The sequence below is a fragment of the Stenella coeruleoalba genome, assembly GCF_951394435.1.
Source record: "Stenella coeruleoalba genome assembly, chromosome: 9".
NCBI classification, from domain to species: domain Eukaryota; kingdom Metazoa; phylum Chordata; class Mammalia; order Artiodactyla; family Delphinidae; genus Stenella; species Stenella coeruleoalba.
This window is the reverse complement of record NC_137155.1, coordinates 49,958,862-49,977,635: the sequence shown is the minus strand read 5'-3', so window position 1 is coordinate 49,977,635 and position 18,774 is coordinate 49,958,862. Positions and strand designations below refer to the sequence as shown.

General features: G+C 35.2%; 1 protein-coding gene across 12 annotated transcripts in view; it reads left to right on the top strand.

Annotated features, from left to right (window-relative positions):
- Positions 1–18,774, top strand: part of AKAP9 (A-kinase anchoring protein 9) — a 146,355-nt gene that overhangs the window by 118,722 nt on the left and 8,859 nt on the right. For 9 of the 12 annotated variants that reach the window (XM_079932613.1, XM_079932617.1, XM_079932616.1 and 6 more), the window contains 14 exons: positions 289–1,338; positions 3,122–3,262; positions 3,754–4,242; positions 4,661–4,724; positions 4,814–4,935; positions 5,519–5,710; positions 5,971–6,159; positions 9,441–9,585; positions 12,520–12,739; positions 13,898–14,048; positions 15,567–16,235; positions 16,471–16,676; positions 17,005–17,110; positions 18,554–18,736. In XM_079932613.1, the coding sequence (XP_079788739.1) occupies positions 289–1,338; positions 3,122–3,262; positions 3,754–4,242; positions 4,661–4,724; positions 4,814–4,935; positions 5,519–5,710; positions 5,971–6,159; positions 9,441–9,585; positions 12,520–12,739; positions 13,898–14,048; positions 15,567–16,235; positions 16,471–16,676; positions 17,005–17,110; positions 18,554–18,736 (3,927 nt within the window). Of the gene's footprint in view, positions 1–288; positions 1,339–3,121; positions 3,263–3,753; positions 4,243–4,660; positions 4,725–4,813; positions 4,936–5,518; positions 5,711–5,970; positions 6,160–9,440; positions 9,586–12,519; positions 12,740–13,897; positions 14,049–15,566; positions 16,236–16,470; positions 16,677–17,004; positions 17,111–18,553; positions 18,737–18,774 lie in introns of those variants that run through there. The other 3 variants (XM_079932618.1, XM_079932612.1, XR_013829963.1) reach the window with 3 other exon arrangements.

Below are 18,774 nucleotides of genomic sequence, written 5' to 3'. Positions count from 1 at the left end.
TTTCAATTAGATTGTATTGATATTGACTATTTTACGTATAGGAAATCATCTATTAAATGCCTAAATTACTTTATGTTTAATGACTTTCTGAATGATGTTCTAAATAAGGTCCTTGTTTGATGTGATGGAGGACTGTTGGTCTATATTAAAATTAATTTAGGATGTCTGAGAAGTAAATTATTTTTGAGTGTGTGATCAACACTTTAAGATCCTGCCCTAAAATAAAATAAAATTCCCTAAATATAAATACATATTTATTGTATATGTTACTTTTTTGTTAACTAATAGGTTATTGAAGAAAAAAATGAACTAATAAGGGATCTTGAAACCCAGATAGAATGTTTGATGAGTGATCAAGAACGTGTGAAGAAAAATAGAGAAGAAGAAATTGAGCAGCTCAATGAAGTGATTGAAAAGCTTCAACAGGAATTGGCAAATATTGAACAGAAGACATCGGTGGTTACTAATTCTCTCCCAGAAGAAGCAGATAGTTTAAAACATCAGTTGGATATAGTAATAGCTGAAAAACTGGCTTTGGAAAAGCAAGTAGAAACCACTAATGAAGAAATGGCCTTGACAAAAAGTGTACTTAAAGAAACCAATTTAAAAATGAACCAGCTAACACAAGAATTATGTAGCTTAAAGAGAGAACGTGAAAATATGGAAGAAATCCATAGTATACCAGAGAAAAGTGTTAACATGGCTGTAGATGATCTGAGCAGAAACAAACCTGGACTAGAAGTAGTCCTTACTGAGGGTGCTCGTAAACCCCTAGAAAATCCGACTTACCTCAAATCTTTTGAAGAAAACAGCAGAGTTTCCATAAGCAGTTTGCAAACACAGGTGCTACAACTTGAGAGCACTGTGAGTGCAAAGGACTTAGAACTTACCCAATGTCATAAACAAATAAAGGACCTGCAGGAGCAAGGCCAGTCTGAAAAAGAAGCACTGAAAAAGAAGATGGCAAACCTGCAAAATATACTTGAGGAAAAGGTGGCTGCTGCTCTTGTGAGTCAGGTCCAACTCGAAGCAGTTAAAGAATATGCAAAATTCTGTCAAGATAAACAAGCAGTTTCACCAGAACCTGGAGGAACAAATACACAGAATTTAAACCAACTAACGGAAAATGAGGTGGAGTCAAATGTGTCAGCACTGACCTTGAGAATATCAGAGTTAGAAAGCCAGGTGGTTGAAATGCAGGTAGAAACTTCAGAAAAAAATGCTTTGGAAAAAGAAAAGACGCTACTAGAGCTACAGAAGCTATTGGAGGACAATGAGAAAAAACAGGGAAGCAAAGAAAGGAAAAGAAGCCCTCTAGGAGATTTTGAAGTTCTCAAGGTTAGTTTGTATTTGATTTTTTTCCACTTAAATACCCCAAGAAACTAACTCTCTTTTCCCTGTTCCTTAAACTTACTGCTGATTTATTAAATACAGTGTTCTTTACATCTAGCGATTCATATATAAAGGGTTTTTATAAAAAATATTACCATTCCATACAGTCATTATTATCACCAGAACAATGGATACAAGCTATATTTTGTGGTCTTAAAATCACAATATTTATTTCACTACCATAGTCATTAAGTAGAGCAGTCAGAAGAAACTTGGAAATGTTAAGTATAACAAATGTCCTCTGGAATTTGTGGGGGTTTTTTCCTTTTTCCTCTAACATGCATGTTAAGTGGTCATCATTCCTTTTAAGTAATGAAAATGTCAAAATATATTAGTGTTCTAGTGAATTAATGTATGAGTCTTAAGTCATTCACTTTTGCAGATTTTATACCTCATAATAGATTTCATCCTTTCACCCCTTTAAGTCTACTTATGTAAAGATCTGAAATCACAGTTATTTCTTAGCATAGGATAGGACAGGTGTGAAAGGACTTTAATTTTCAAATTCTCACTTTATATATTTATAATTTTGAGAAGTTAATGTATAGTCCTATCTGAACACCAGAAATTAACTGATATATTAGGATTCTATAAATATTTATTTTGCAAAGGATAACAATTCTTTCCATTTACTAGGCTTTTTCCTCCTAGCTCACTGGAACTATATAAATTACTGTAAATGATATTTAAAATAGTAATGTGATGGGACTTCCCTGGTGGTCCAGTGGTTAAGAATCCGCCTTCCAATTCAGGGGACACGGGTTCGAACCCTGGTCGGGGAACCAAGATCCCACATGCCACAGGGCAGCTAAACCCGCACGTCGCAACTACTGAGCACATGAGCCACAACTACAGAGCCCATGTGCTCTGGAGCCTGCATGCTGCAACTGCTGAGCCCACGTACCACAATTAGAGAGAAGCCCATGCGCCTCAGCAAAAGATCCTGCATGCTGCAACGAAGATCCCGCCTGCCCCAACTAAGACCCGACGCAGCCAAAAATAAAATAAATAAATATTTTAAAATAAATAAATAAAATAAAATAGTAATGTGGCTTTCCATATATATAAAACTTCTAAAGTAACACGTGGTATCTTTTGAGGAAAGTGATATAAATATGAAACTTTTTTGAATGGGTAAACTATTTTCATTAATTATAAAATTTTAGGATATGTTCTAATGACATGATTTACCGTTCATTCCCAGAAATATCATTCTTTTCTTACTGTCTCAAGAATATAAAATGGGGGCTTCCCCGGTGGTCCAGTGGTAAAGAATCCACGTTCCAATGCAGGGAATGTGGGTTCAATCCCTGGTCGGGGAACTAAAATCCTACATGCCGTGAGGCGACTAAACCTGTGCACCACAACTACAGAGCCCACGCGCCCTGGAGCCTGCACTCCACAGCTAGAGAAGAGAAAAAAAGAAAAAAAACCCGCACGCCACAACTAGAGAGAAGTCCGCATGCCACACCGAAAGGTCCCGCATGCCTCAGCGAAGATCCCGTGTGCCTCAGTGAAGACCCGATGCAGCCAAAAAAATAAAGAAAGAAAGAATATAAAATGATGTTTGTGAAGAGTTTCCCTATTTGTTGAAAGAACATGGATCATTTTAACCCCTTTTATCTGATAAGCAGTCTTTCCTGAAAAAGTTTTATTGGAATGCACAAGTACCTTGAACTTGGCTTTGTTTTTTGAAAATAATGTGTTCATGTTTTCCACTGCCATTTAGACAACTACTGAGCTGATTCATACCAGTGAAGAAAATGAATTTTTTGGTCGATTTGAGACTCTTACAGCTGAGTCAGCAGCTACCAAAGAGGAACTTGCCAGTTATAAAGAGAAGGCAGAAGAACTTCAAGAAGAGCTTTTGGTAAAATAAGTAACATAGCTCCAATTGCTACCTATCTTAATTTTATTTCAAAGTGTATATTCTCTTATATGAAAACAAACCCAGATCTATAACTTAACAGCTAGGAAAAAACTTTTGTAAATTTGATGAAAAGGTATTATATAATTTCGTTACTGTCATCTTTCTTGTTTGGTTTTCCTTGGAATCTTTTTTAGGGGGATGCTTTTAATCTCTAGTCTGTTAATGAAAGAGGAGAAAGGCATGTTAAAGAGTACTGTATATCCCCTGAGAACCAAAAGTAGAGGCTGATCAAATGATTTCACTTCTGTGGTAATCTGTGACTATACATATATGTGAATATAGATGAAAACTGTGAGTGTTTCTGAAATGTTTTTCCTGTTATTCTGAGGAAAATGAACATATTAGCATGAATTACAGTCTCCTCTCTACCCTAAATTCTACATGTGACATTTTTAACTGAATGTTCTACTGTTCTATTCATTATGTTTTAGGTAAAAGAAACAAATATGGCATTCCTCCAGAAAGACTTAAGCCAAGTTAGGGATCAACTCAAAAAGGCAGAAGAGAAATTATCCTACTTTTTAGAAAAAGAAGATAATACCAAGGTACAAGAAAACAGAAAGTTCTGCACGTTAGAGCCACTTCCTATAGAAGTGGGTAAAAGCTCTGCATCACAGACAGATGGTACTCTCAAGGTCAACAGCAGCAATCAGACTCCACAAATTCTTGTTAGAAATGCAGGAATCCAAATTGATTTACGGAGTGAATGTTCATCAGAGGAAGTCACTGAAGTAATTAATCAGTTTACTGAAAAAATTGAGCAGATGCAAGAACTACATGCTGCTGAGATTCTGGATATGGAATCCAGACATATTTCAGAAACTGAAACCTTAAAGAGAGATCACTATGTTGCTATTCAGTTACTGACAGAGGAATGTGGTACCTTGAAGTCAGTGATACAGTGTCTGAGATCTAAAGAGGTATTTGGTTTTCATAATGTGTTTTTTCAACATTCTATGATTTTTTTCCCCCAGAATTTTATGTTTTTAAAGAGACAGAGAAATTTGGGGCAATCTCTTCTTTATGATAAAATTACAATTTAAAATCTTTGCATTGTGTAGAGTCAAATAATAATGTTCCACAAAGCTCCTGTGCAGATTTAGAACCCAATGTTATCATTCCTTAATTTATTAATGTCTCTTATTATTATGGTAATATCCATGAAGAAAAAAATTAAAGACTTACTGTAAACCATGGATATTTCATTTATTGTGAAAGGTGTGACATATTTGTTTTTTTCTTTTTTGACAGCATTACAAAAGAATAAAACTATTCATTGGATCCTGTTTTTATTAAAGCCAAAAAATGTTATCTTCTTTTTTTTTTTTTTCTGATTAGGGCTCCTCAGTTCCTGAATTAACACATTCCGATGCTTACCAAAGTAGAGAAATATGTTCCAGTGGTAAGTTATATAAATTTCTAGAATTTGTGTAGTATTTGTTTAAAAAGAGTTTGTTTCTCTTTAATAGTCAATGGTTTTCTTTATTTTAGATTCTGGATCAGACTGGGGTCAGGGAATTTATCTTACACAAAGTCAGGGATTTGACACAGCATCAGAAGGCCGAGGCGAAGAAGGTGAAAGTTCAACAGATTCATTTCCAAAGAAAATAAAGGTACTAAAAGGCAGACATCTTTTAGTAAAACTTTCTACATTGAACATAGCAGTTTATTAGAAGTTAGTATAGAAGATCTATACTATAGTAAGATCTCTCTGAAGAGAGAATTGCATAGCTAGAAGGAACCTGGGGGCTCTAGTTTTATTTCTGTATTCTGCAGATAATAAAGTACAGTATATTTAATAGTTATTTGTATAAAGATTTTTTTAAAATTTCTATTCCTAATATTTTTGTTTGCCAAAATTATTAAAGCAGTCTCAAAGACTAGAGCTTATCTCCTACATATTTCTTTTGGTCAAATTAGTGTCTAATAATTAAATCCAGGAAGAGCACATTAGGTAAATGTGGAACTTAGAGATGAGAGCTACACAAAGTCATAGGCTGTCTTCTGGGATTGGCTTACCCCTCCATAGGAAGAAGACATTCAGTAATGGTAGGCTGGTGTTTCCTTTCTGCAGTGGCTTTTCTAAATCAGTCTAACTGGGATAAAACTATGTTAAAATTTGTTTCTCTTTCCGTGTCTGACTTTGCAGTCTTTGAAAAAATGTCCTAATTCTGGCTTTTGGGTTATGGTTTCTAGGGATTACTGAGAGCTGTCCATAATGAAGGCATGCAGGTGCTCTCTCTTACTGAGTCTCCCTGTAGTGACGGAGAAGACCATTCTGTTCAGCAAGCTTCAGAATCTTGGCTAGAAGAGAGAAGAGCTTACCTCAGTACAATCTCATCTCTTAAGGATTTGATTACCAAAATGCAAATGCAAAGGGAAGCCAAGGTACTCAAAGAATATTACGCATCTAAAGAACTTTATATGATTTTTATCGATAATAAGTCACTTTACAAAATAAATTGTTGTCTTTTATGATGTATTTTCACATGAATTTCTATATACTTTTAAATGCCCCAAGTTGCACACTTGAAAATAAATCTGTATCCTCTTAGGCTTCTAATACTGATTTTGGTTAGTAGACAGGTAGCATTTTTAGAACAGTTCTTAAACATGCTTATTTGAAAACTAACTTTTGTTTTTTATAGGTTTATGATAGTTCTCAATCTCATGAGAGCTCCTCTGACTGGCGAGGTGAACTTCTGCTTGCTCTTCAGCAGGTTTTCTTAAAGGAGCACGGTGTTTTACTAGCTGCATTTCAGACTGAGCTGACAGCTCTAGGTACTAGAGATGCAGTTGAATTATTAAACTGTTTGGAACAGAGAATACAAGAACAGGTATCAAAATGAAACTTTAACTCAAACTTTAAAACAAAGAATGCTTTTTAATAGTAATGAGAAAGTGAGCTATTGATTAGTTTTAGAGTAAGTCTGAAGGTTAAAATTTTAACAGGAACCACTAAGAATATTTAGGAGAAAAATTATTACCTTAAATGTTTTGTCTTATGTTAGAAAATAAGCAAGACTAAAAATTAATGAGCTAATCATCCAACTTGGGAAGTTAGAAAAAGAGTAACAAAATAAGTCCAAAGAAAATAGAAGGAATAAAATACCATCAGTTCTCATTATTTACAGTAGTTAGATTCCGTAAAGCTGCTGTGAATGTTGAGCTATTGCCGCCAGGGGAAATAAGATGGGGGGGTGGGGGTAGGCTTCTGTGAGCACCTGGTGATGACATTTTTGTCAATCAGTCAATACAGAATCTTGTTTTATGTGTGTTTCTGTTTAAAGACACCCTATTTACTATGTATTGTTGACTCATTAACATTGAACTCATGGCCAACAGCATTATAACTTAAACCTAAACAAAGATTTTCTAACACATGCATTTTCTCTGTAATGTATCTTTCAGCCTTCTTATGCTTAGGCATACTAGATAGTACTTCATATCTATGCTTGGGGACCATTTTAAACAGCAAAATCACCAATAAAAAGCACAAAAGTATCAAAAATACAGCACTAAATAGATGGCAAACAGGACACTTGTTTATAGTATAAGAGATGAAAGAAGGCGGCAGAGTGTCACTTTGTTCGACTTCAGCTAGGAACATGCACATGTGGCAATTTAAATTTTTTGCTGTTGTGTGCACATGTAGGAGAGTAAACTTAAGAGCACCGCAAGTATTGAATTAAGGGTTACAGATAAATTTTAATGAGTAGGCAAATTCTTAAATATGTAATTCACAAATAACGAGGCTCAACTGTAATAAGGAAAAAAGAAATTAGTGAAATGCATACGCTTGTACAGTAGAGAACATAAACACGTTTGAAAGTTGATTCTTTGAAAGGTTAATAAAATAGAAACTTTTCTGGAGAATAGGTTAAGGAAAATGATAAAGCACACTTTTTAAAAAATTAAGAATAAAAATGGGATTATAACTAAAGATATGGCTGAGATATAAAAGTAATAGAATACTATGAATAATTTTACATCAATTCAAAAACTTTGGTGAAATGGGCAGATATTTGCTTATGAAAGCTCATTCAGATCCAGCATTCCACTCCTGGGTATATATCCAAAAAAAAACACTAATTCAGAAAGATACATGCACTCCAAAGTTCATAGCAGCATTATTTACAGTTACCAAGGTATGGAAGCAGCCTAAATGTCCATCAACAAATGAATAGTTAAAGGTGTGTGTGGTGTGTGTGTGTGTGTGTGTGTGTGTGTGTGTGTGTGTGTGTCTGTGTGTGTCTGTGTGTGTCTGTGTGTGTCTGTGTGTGTCTGTGCTCCCATTGTAAGATGATTGGAGAAACGCCCTGTCTTTTTATTAGAAACCTAGTATAACCCTGTTACCAAAATCAGACAAAGATAATACAGGAAAGAAACTTTATGGGCCTGTTTTATTCATGAACATAGATGCAGAAATCCTAAACAAAATATTAACAAGCCAAATCCACCAATGCATATTTTTTAGAGACACAATCACCGTATACTTATCCAGGGATGCAAAGGTAGCATACCATTAAGAAAAATTCTTGTGACTCATCACTTTAACAAATTAAAGGGTAAAAAACCCCAGTGATCATCTCAAGAGATACAGTGAACAAATGAATGAATGCATTTCATATTTTAAAACACCTTAAAACAAATAACAAACTAAAAATAAAAAGGAATTTCATGAACTATATAACAGGTATATCTTGCAAAAACTACAACAAGCATCATATCTGATAGTTAAATGTTAAAAACATTCCTTAACAAAGGGTTAAGTAGTTTGCTCAACCTTGTCCTAAATATCTAGCTAGAAAAGAAAAGCAAGAGAAATTAAATAAGGGTAGGAATAGGGAAGACCCCTCATCCACTTATATAGAAAACTAAAGAGAATCTACACATGTAGATTTTTTTAATCGATAGGAAAGTTTGGTTATGTTGTTGGATGTAAGATCAAGATGTAAAAATCTTATTTCTCAACAACAAACAAAATGTAATTTTATGTATTTATTTACTTTTGGCCACGCCACACGGCATATGGGATCGTAGTTCCCGGACCAGGGATCAAACCCACACCCCCTGCAGTGGAAGCATGGAGTCTTAACTGTTGGACCACCAGATAAGTCCAAAATTTAATTTTAAAAATAATTATTTACAGTGGCATTAAATGGACAAATTCCTAAAAGTATGCAAACTACTAAAACTAAGTCATGAAAAAATAGAAAATCTGAATGTATAACAAAGAGTTAAATTAGTAATTTTAAAACTTCTCACGAAGTAAAGTTCAGTATCAGACGACTTCACTAGTGAATCCTACCAAGTGTTGAAAGAAGAATTAATACCAGTTCTTCACAAACTCTTGCAAAATAAAGAAGGGAACACTTCCCAGCTCATTTTATGAGGACAATATTGTTCCGATTCTAAAGCCAGACAGAAATACCACAAGAAAATAAATCTACAGACCAAATATCTAATGAGAATAAAACAACCAGTGGAAAAATGGACAAGTGATATAGATATGTGCTCATGGAAGAAATAGAGAGTATCCAATAAATATATGAAAAGATGCTCAAATAAAATGTGCTATATAATTCATACTATGGAATACTATATAACATTGAAAATGAATGTGAATTAGAGCTGTATGTGTCAGGCAGGATGGTTCACCAACATGTTCGGTGAAAAAGGCAAATTAAACAAAAATGAATACAGTATGATGCCGTTTATATAAAGTTTTAAAACAGAACTGTATATTTTTTAGGATATGTGTGTGTATGTACAGAGTACATGAAAATAACACCAGACTTAGAATTTGGTTATTTCTTGAGCAGATGGTGCAGAGGAGGATGTATTCAGGGAGTTGTACACAGGAGACTTCAGCTGTATAAGGGCTGTTTCTTAGGCTAAGTGCATGGGTGTTTATTATATTATTCATCATGTTTTATTGTGTGTTTAAAGAATTTTGAAATAAACGTGGAAACTATTATCTAAAAAGTAGATCCCAGTGAGCAGGAAGAGAACGTTAGTAACATCTTCCCAAAATTTTAGCATGTCATTCTTCAGACTTCCTGGTGGTTAATTTTATTGTTTTTACATCTCTCTTGATTTTTTTTTTTTTTTACAGGGTATTGAATATCGAGCAGCCATGGAATGCCTCCAGAAAGCAGATAGAAGGAGTTTGTTAGCTGAAATTCAAGCACTGCATGCTCAGATGAATGGTAAGAAAATGACTCTGAAAAGAGAACAAGAGAATGATCAACCAAGCCAAGGTATGCTATATGACAGGCTCATGTGGTGACACAAATAGGTGAAACGATTTCACTTTATTATTATTCAGTTAAAACACATTTTTTCTTAGTCACATTTTCTTCTCATTCTCACATCAGGAAGTTAATCTACATTAATTACTCCAGGGATTAAAGGGGTGTCCAATTTGTCTTAAGAGATACGTGTGTGTGTGTGTGTGTGTGTGTGTGTCTATATATATATGTATACACACATATATATAATTTTTTAAAATTTTTTTTTAGAGTTGAAAAATATTTGTTTACATTAGGGTTCTCTGACCAGGCAAAAACTCATTCTCAGGTTTGGGAATGAAATAAAAAATGCTCAGTTATGCTGTGCCATCTAAGCTTATTGCTGCATCTTAAAAGCAGCACTTCTTGAATTTGGGAGGAGGAGGTAGTAGTGGAGGTAAGGGGGTTGTTGCTCAGTTGCAAGAGAAAAAATGCTGTGTGCACCAGACAGGCTGGTAAGGACATGCTTTAAAATATCAAAGGACTTTGCTTTTATCTCCTGTAGAGGTTGAAATTGGCTTCAGTTAGCTATGTGTGGAAAGAGAATGATGGTTAACTCTTACAGAACACTTTAATCCAACAGAGAGCAATTTTCTGACATATAAACAGATACATTTAATTTAAAATGAATAAGCATTGCCTTGATCAGGTTGTTTCACCCATTAAGTTCATTATCTTTCTTTGTTTTGAAGCTCTATGTGTGGATAACCTAAAAGAAAAAGAAATTTTCAATGGAAGTAACGATTTCTTTTTAATACCTTTTTTGTGTGTGTGAACTGTAACATACATACAAAAAATGCAAAAATATACAGTATAAAAACTATTAAAGGAATACCTGTGGAAACCTCATCCATGTCAAGTATTCCAGAATTCCCCTTCTGCTACTCTGTAGTAATATAGAACACATCTTCCTCTGTGTACCCTGGAGGTAACCATTGTCCTGATTTTTTAACTGCCTATTTATATATTCCTAAACCACGTAAGTTTAAGGTTTTTCTTGCTCTTGAACTTTATCACTCTGTATATATTTGCGTCTTGTCTCTTTCACCTCTCTATAACATTCTTCTACGTTACCACATTTATCTCTAGTTTTTTCGTTTTTGTTACTGTATAGAATTCCCTTGTGTGAATATTTCACAATTTATATATCCATTCTGCGGTTGAACATTTAAGTTGTTTCTACTTTTTAGCTATTAAATTCAGTCTCTTCTACACATTGTTATGCCATGTTTCTGATGCATACATGCATGAGTCTTCTGGATACATACCCAGGAGTAGAATTGCTAGATCATAGAATACATATCATCAAATTTATTAGACAATGCCAGACTGTTTTCCAAAGTGGTCATACCAATTTGTGCACTTTCTAGCAGTACATGAAAGTTCTGTTGCTTCACATTTTTGCCAAAAGTTGATATTGTCAGCCTTTCGTTGCCAATCTGGTGGGTATGCGGTGCATTGTTGTGGTTTTAATTTACATTTCTCTAATAACTGAATTGGCTTATTTGTGGTATGATTATTGGCTAGCTGGATTTTTGCTTTTGTGGTATGCTTGTTCAAATCTTTTCACTTTTCAATAGAGGAATTTTAAATTGAGCTGCAGCTGGAAATCATTAGAGATTAAAGTGAAATTTTTCATCATATCTAGTGAAGACACGTACATGTCTTTGTCTTCATTTCTGTTTAATATAAAGGTAGAAACACCTATACTTTTGCCAGTTTTGAAAGTTATACCAGTCTCACATTTGTCATTGAAAAGCTGAAGAATTTAAATATCTTTAAATATTTTAGAGAAAACAGGTATAATGAGGTTACAAGTTAAATATATCCCTTATATTTAGACATAGGATTAATTGCAGATTATTTTTGGAGAATTTATTAGTATTTTACTTAACTAAATGGGACCCTGTTGAAAGCTTAGTTAGTATCACATAGATACATATTTATAAATGTAAATCCTTAGACTCTACTCTCTAAGAAATAGTTTTAAAAGTCTCACTTAGCATGAATACTCTAAAGCCAATGTAATTCCTGTCTCATGACATCAGTAATATGAATTGTAATAGGAAGTAATGAACTTTGATAAAAGTTTTTAAGTTAAAAATACATTTAGGGTAGAATAGAGAAACAGAAGAACAGAGTTAAAATCACCCCTGGAATCTCCTAAATCCTAAACTAATGACTATTAAAACCCAGGAAATATGTCTCCAGACACATTTCATTGTGCATATGTACATAAGTTTATATTTTTTATAAAAATGGATCCTGATGTATATATTTCATTACATTTTTTTCATTTATTATCCTTAGGGATTTAAATATTTCACTTTGTTTTCATTGTGACAGACATGTAGCAAGGGTTCGGTATGTTTTTAAAGGAAAAACCGTGATCCAAATTGGCGTTTGGACTTCCCACTTTCGTTATAATGAAATTCCTAGGGACTGTCTGCAAAGGAGGGCTGAACAAAACAAGCAAGCAGTGCTAATCATTGTAGTCAGAGTTACGGGGTGACTCCTGCAAGTACTTCGGCTATCAAAAACCACTGGAATTTTTTAGTGTGAGCTATCAAAATTCTGAATGAACAAATATAAATTCCTATTTATAGTATTATGTGAACACCTCAAGGTTTTTTTTTAATTTCAAGTCTTGTATCCAGTAATGAATTGTTAAGTTTTTATCATCCTTATATATTTATACAAAGTTCTGAAATCTTGACACTATAGCACTATGAGGAAAATATGCATATGCATGTATTTATATAAATAGTTAACTTTGGGGGCTGTAATCTTTTCACATTTACTTTATAGTAATCTCTTAAATAACAAGTCAGTTATTATCAACAAAATGTAAGCCAAATATGAGTTGCTAGATCATATTTTAAATATTAATAATTTTTCATTTAGAACTCTTGGAATATAATATGCAGCAGAAGCAGTCTCAAATGCTGGAGATGCAAGTGGAGCTCAGCAGTGTGAAAGACAGAGCAACAGAACTTCAGGAACAACTGAGTTCTGAGAAAATGGTGGTTGCTGAACTGAAAAGTGAACTTGCACAAGCTAAACTGGAACTAGAAACAACACTCAAGGCACAGCATAAGCACCTAAAGGAATTAGAGGCATTCAGGTGTGCCAGGCTTCCTAATTATAAACCTGTATTAGTGAAGGACTTGGAGTACTTTTGTCACAGACATTGTGCATATCTTACAAAAATGTAACATTGTATATAATATTTAAATAACATAAAACTGCTACTTATAGGAAAAACTACAGTGGAAAGGAAGCACCCAAAATTTTTCCAAATGATAAACTCATGATTAGGTATTTTGGCATATTCTCTACGTGGCTTCAGTTCTGTTTGAGACTTGTTGTTGTATAAGATACATAAATTTGACCTTCATTTTACCACCAAGTAATTTGTAGTGATATTTATGATCCCAATGGAATTCATGGTTTAGTTAGCTAAAATATGCAAAATTTTTTGAAGATAATGCTTGTAAAAAGGATAAATTTGTTGGTGTAAATACTGAGATATTCTGCTTGCCAAGGACACATTACAAGTATAGTCAATTATTTTGAACTTTTTCACACACAAACAATGGTTCTTATGTTAAGTAGAAGTTAAAGGAAATTTTTATTCATATTATTTTGTAACAATAAATTGTTTACAATGGTAAATAATAACTAGTAGTTATATTACTAGAAACAGTTAATTTGACTGAACCCCAGTCAAAAAATCTTTAATCTTTACATGGTTTATATTTTCCTATTAGCAGGTTTATATTTTCCTATTAGCAAGTTTATTTTTTATTATTATTATTTTTTTAATTAAGTTATTTATTTTTGGCTGCATTGGGTCTTTGTTGCTGCACACAGGCTTTCTCTAGTTGCGGCGAGTGGGGGCTACTCTTCCTTGTGGTGCGCAGGCTTCTCATTGCAGTCGCTTCTCATTGCAGTCGCTTCTCTTGTTGTGGAGCACGGGCTCTAGGCACATGGGCTTCAGTAGTTGTGGCACGTGAGCTCAGTTGTGGCTCACGGGCTCTAGAGCGCAGGCTCAGTAGTTGTGGCGTACGGGCTTAGTTGCTTCGCGGCATGTGGGATCTTCCTGGACCAGGGATCGAACCCATGTCCCCTGCATTGGCAGGCGGATTCTTAACCACTGAGTCACCAGGGAAGCGCCACCTAGTTTATAATATGCCGCCACTTTTCAGTGGAAGCTGTTCTCTGTCAATAATATACTTGGTCAAAGTAGTTTTATGAAAGTTCATTTGTCTCTGTGATTTAGGTTGGAAGTTAAAGATAAAACGGATGAAGTACATTTGCTTAATGACACATTAGCAAGTGAACAGAAAAAGTCCAGAGAGCTCCAGTGGGCTTTGGAGAAAGAGAAAGCCAAGCTGGGACGCAGTGAAGAGCGGGATAAAGAAGAACTTGAGGTATTGTTATCTTTGTCTTTAAATATCTGTGAAAAAATCCACAGTGATAGAAGAGAGACATTCCTCTTCCTATAATGTTGACCTTAGACTCATTATTAGGTATAATAAGTCGTTCACTATGTGTTGAATATTATAATGTTATCTAAAGTATTATCAGGAATTGCTAATGGTATGATCTTTTTTTGTTTTGTTGCATCCAAGGTTGCATAGAAACTGTTCTGCTACAGCATGTGTTTTAGGAATTTGAATTAGTGCATATATAATTTGATAAATATGGCAGTTGTGTCTTTTTAATGCAGAAGTAGTTTAGGTTCCTGTTTTCTCCTAGGGAAGGAGAGCAGCGATACTTTTCTGGCAGCAGGAGCCCTTGCTACTATATTTTAAGACGCTGGGCTCTCTCCCAGAGAGGCACACCCGAGCCTTGCACAGCTCACAGCTCAAAGCAGGTTGTACTGCAGGCAGTGCCACTTTAACAGTTCCCCCTGGCTCGGAGCTCTTCTTCTATCCACATAATCCTGGTACTCGCTAGCTCTGTGCTAAAAGACTGTGTAGCCAGAATCCAGATTTTCTGCCCTGTTACTTTTTTGGGTTTTTTTTTTTTTTTTTTTTAACGTCCACCATGGATGGTAGCCTCCAGGCACAGTGAGCTTTCTACCTAGCAAGGACATGTTATTTCCTCAGGTATTGATTACTATTTTTTTAATCATTACAAATTTTTATAGGTTTTGAGTAGTTTGTCCCTAAACCTGCTCTCCTCATAAGTCCTATTATTTTTAGTTATGTGGTATGGTATTGGAAAATTCAAAGGTTTTCAGGAACTCCCATCACATTATATCAGAAATACTTTTATTTTCTTTTTTTTAACTTTATTTATTTTATTTTGTTTTTATTTTTGGCTGCATTGGGTCTTCGTTGCTGTGTGTGGGTTTTCTCTAGTTGCGGGGAGCAGGGGCTACTCTTCGTTGCGGTGCGTGGGCTTCTCATTGCAGTGGCCTCTCTTGTTGCAGAGCACGGGCTCTAGGTGCACGGTCTCAGTAGTTGTGGCTCGTGGGCTCTAGAGTGCAGGCTCAGTAGTTGTGGCGCACGGGCCTAGTTGCTCCGCAGCATGTGGGATCTTCCGGGACCAGGGCTCAAACTCGTGTCCCCTGCATTGGCAGACAGATTCTTAACCACTGCGGCACCACGGAAGCCCAGAAATACTTTCATTTTTAAAGGTTATTAATCCTAGAAGAAATGTACTCTGCTTCATATTTCTTAACCAGATATGATTAATGTTGGGAGAGAAAATATTACGTAGCTTAGCTCTATTTTGTTGATATTCTTTGATGAAAATCAACTGGCTGTCCAAATAATTACACTCTAACCACTGAAAATACAAGTTAGTAAATTGGATAATCAGTTCTTTTACCAGATACTATCAACTTAGTATTAATAAAGGCACAATTGTATACTTAATATTATTGAAAATATTCTCCATAATATTACCATAAATTCTTAAATTCAACTTTCTCCTACAAGGATCTGAAATTTTCACTTGAGGGTCAGAAACAAAGGAATATTCAGCTAAATCAGCTTTTGGAACAACAGAAACAACAACTAAATGAATCACAGCAGAAAATAGAATCACAAAGAGTGCTACATGATGCCCAGTTATCCGAAGAACGAGGTCGAAACTTGGAGCTTCAAGTACTTCTTGAATCTGAGAAAGTTCGAATTCGGGAAATGAGCAGTACCCTGGATAGGGAACGGGAATTACATGCACAACTACAGAGCAGTGATGATAGTGGGCAGTCTCGGCCATCCTTACCCTCTGAGGACCTCCTTAAAGAGCTTCAGAAACAGCTAGAGGAGAAACACAGTCGCATAGTAGAATTGTTAAATGAGACTGAGAAATATAAACTGGATTCTTTGCAAACAAGACAGCAAATGGAAAAGGATAGGCAGGTTCACAGGAAGACATTGCAGACAGAACAAGAGGCCAACACTGAGGGACAGAAAAAAATGTATGAGCTTCAGTCCAAAGTGGAAGATCTTCAGCGCCAACTGGAAGAGAAAAGGCAACAAGTTTATAAGTTAGACCTTGAAGGGAAACGACTGCAAGGAATTATGCAGGAATTCCAAAAGCAGGAACTAGAACGAGAAGAAAAACGAGAAAGTAGAAGAATTCTATATCAGAATCTTAATGAGGTAAATGGACATTTTGTTTTAAAATATTTTTTAAAAGAATACTGTAGCCATGTGATCATATATAATTTTGATATTGGATTAAATTATTTAAATAGCTATGTACAAATCATTTAAAAATGAAATCTATAGAAGTTTATTTGGAATAAAAACAATAACTGTGTTCCCCTAAGAAAGAATGTGATATGCTATTTATTTTATAATGATTGCTCTTTCTTTTTCTGTCCAAAATTGCCAGCCAACCACTTGGAGTTTAACCAATGATCGAACCAGAAATTGGGTTCTTCAACAGAAAATAGGAGAGACAAAGGAATCAAGCTATCCTAAAATGATTGAAATGAATGGAGGAGGAGCTGGCTATAATCATGAATTAGAAATGATCAGACAAAAACTTCAACGTGTGGCTTCAAAACTACAGCATCTAGCCCAGAAAGCCTCCAATAGGTTAGAATTTTCTGCCTGACCTCTGGAAATGGCATTCTTAGACAAGCTGGACAGAATCTGTCCCTCACTCTTAGCTAGCCAGGGGTGGGAAATTCAAATTTTAAAGTTAATTCATGTTTCCATTAGGAGGTGATATTCTTTAACAAAACTCATATACCTGAAAAAAAAAATATCGTTAACATCCTGACTCAGGGAAAGAGAACACTTAATGTAAAGGAGAAGTAAGAGGTGAAGCAGTGTTGCCTGATGTATAATGTTTGTGTTAGTCAACACTGCTCCTTGAGATGATATGTTTTGACTTTTTGCCCTTTTTTTTTTTTTTTTGAAGACTACAGTTTGAAACAGCAGATGATGAAGATTTTGTTTGGGTTCAGGAAAATATTGATGGAATTGTTTTACAACTACAAAAATTAAGTGGCCAGCCAGGCGAAGAGGTAAAACTTTCTAAAAACACTTTGTATAGTATCGAGAGCAAAGATTTAATGGAAATTATATGAATCATTTGAAACTGGCACTGTATTTTCTAAAAAGTTTTAATTATATCTTTTCATTTATTTAAAATAATAATGTTTGCCTTTCCCCAATAGAAGGTAGTGAAAGTTTGAGGGGAAACAAAATTATCATTATTGAGTAATTATAATTCTTATTATATTATGAAAAGTTTCTTGAAAGAATAGTCTGTCTTTTACCCTCACCACTCCATGAAACCACCCTCAGGATGCTACCAGTGTGTTGACAATTGACTAATCTGGTGAATCTCTTCAGTCCCTGACATTCTTGGCTTCTTTGTAGCATCTGACACTTTTGACCTCTTCCATTTTAAATACCCTCTCTTTCCTTTCCTTTTGTGTTAATATTCTCTCATTTCTTCCATTTCTTTCATCAATCATCTTCATGAGTTCTTCTTATGCTCATCCATTTTTTCCCTCTAACTGAAAGCTCATTCATTCCACAGCCTGAATTCTCAGTAGACTTAATTATTGAACAAATACTTACATTGGGCACCTACTGTGTGCCAGGTACTATACTGGGTTCTGGGGCTATAGTGAAATCTGGTAAAAATCTCACCTTTATGGAGCTTATCTTCTTGTAGACTATGGTTCTATTCTGAAACCTTTGTCCTGTGGTCCAGGTTTATATTTTCACTTAGTTATGAGACATCTTTCCTTGGGGAAACATACCCCATAGTGACCCCTTTAGGAATCTCACAGGCACAATCCAAACTGAGCATCGTCTTCCTTTTCTCCTTCCTGTCCCAAACCCACATTTTTGGTCATGATATCATCCAGTTTAGAGAGTTGAAAGTCACCCTAGACCCTTTCCTTCATTCTTACTTGCACATCCAAGCAGTCACTAAGACCTGTGCCCTCTTCCTCCTAAGTGCCTTTAGTCATTGCCTGCATTCAGGCCTTCAGCATTTCTCACCTGGACTGTTGGCAGTAACTTCCTGATGTGTCTGCCTGACATCAGGATCTTTCTCCTCTAATTTACTCTACTTTGCGCAGTACTATCAAAGGAATCTTTCTCACACGTAAATTTTGTTTATGGCATGCTACAGCCTAAAGCCTTTCATGGCTCTTCACTCCCTACATTTAGGTCTATTATCCATAAAATGAAAGCAACCTTTAATCTTAACGGGTGTGTTTTAGCTCCTTAAAAGCAACACACTCACGCTCAAGCCTTTGTGCCTTTACATGTGCTCTTCCTTCTGCTTAATATGCCCTTCTTTCCTGCCTAGTAGAGTCCTACTTATTATTTAAGACGCAGCTCAAGCACTATTTCTTCATGAAATCTGTTGTTCTCAGTGACTTCACATTTTATATGCATTATTTGTAAAAGTTTGTGCTTATATGACCTTTTGCCATTTTGTCTTTTAGCCTACCTTAAGGTCCCCAAGTACTTCTTGTGGCTCATTAACTGAAAGACTACTAAGACAAAATACTGAGCTGACAGGACATATCAGCCAACTGACTGAAGAAAAGAATGATTTAAGAAACATGGTTATGAAGCTGGAGGAGCAGATCAGGTGTTATCGACAGACAGGAGCTGGCAGAGATTATGTACGTCTGTTTTTATCATGGCAGCATACTAAGCATCT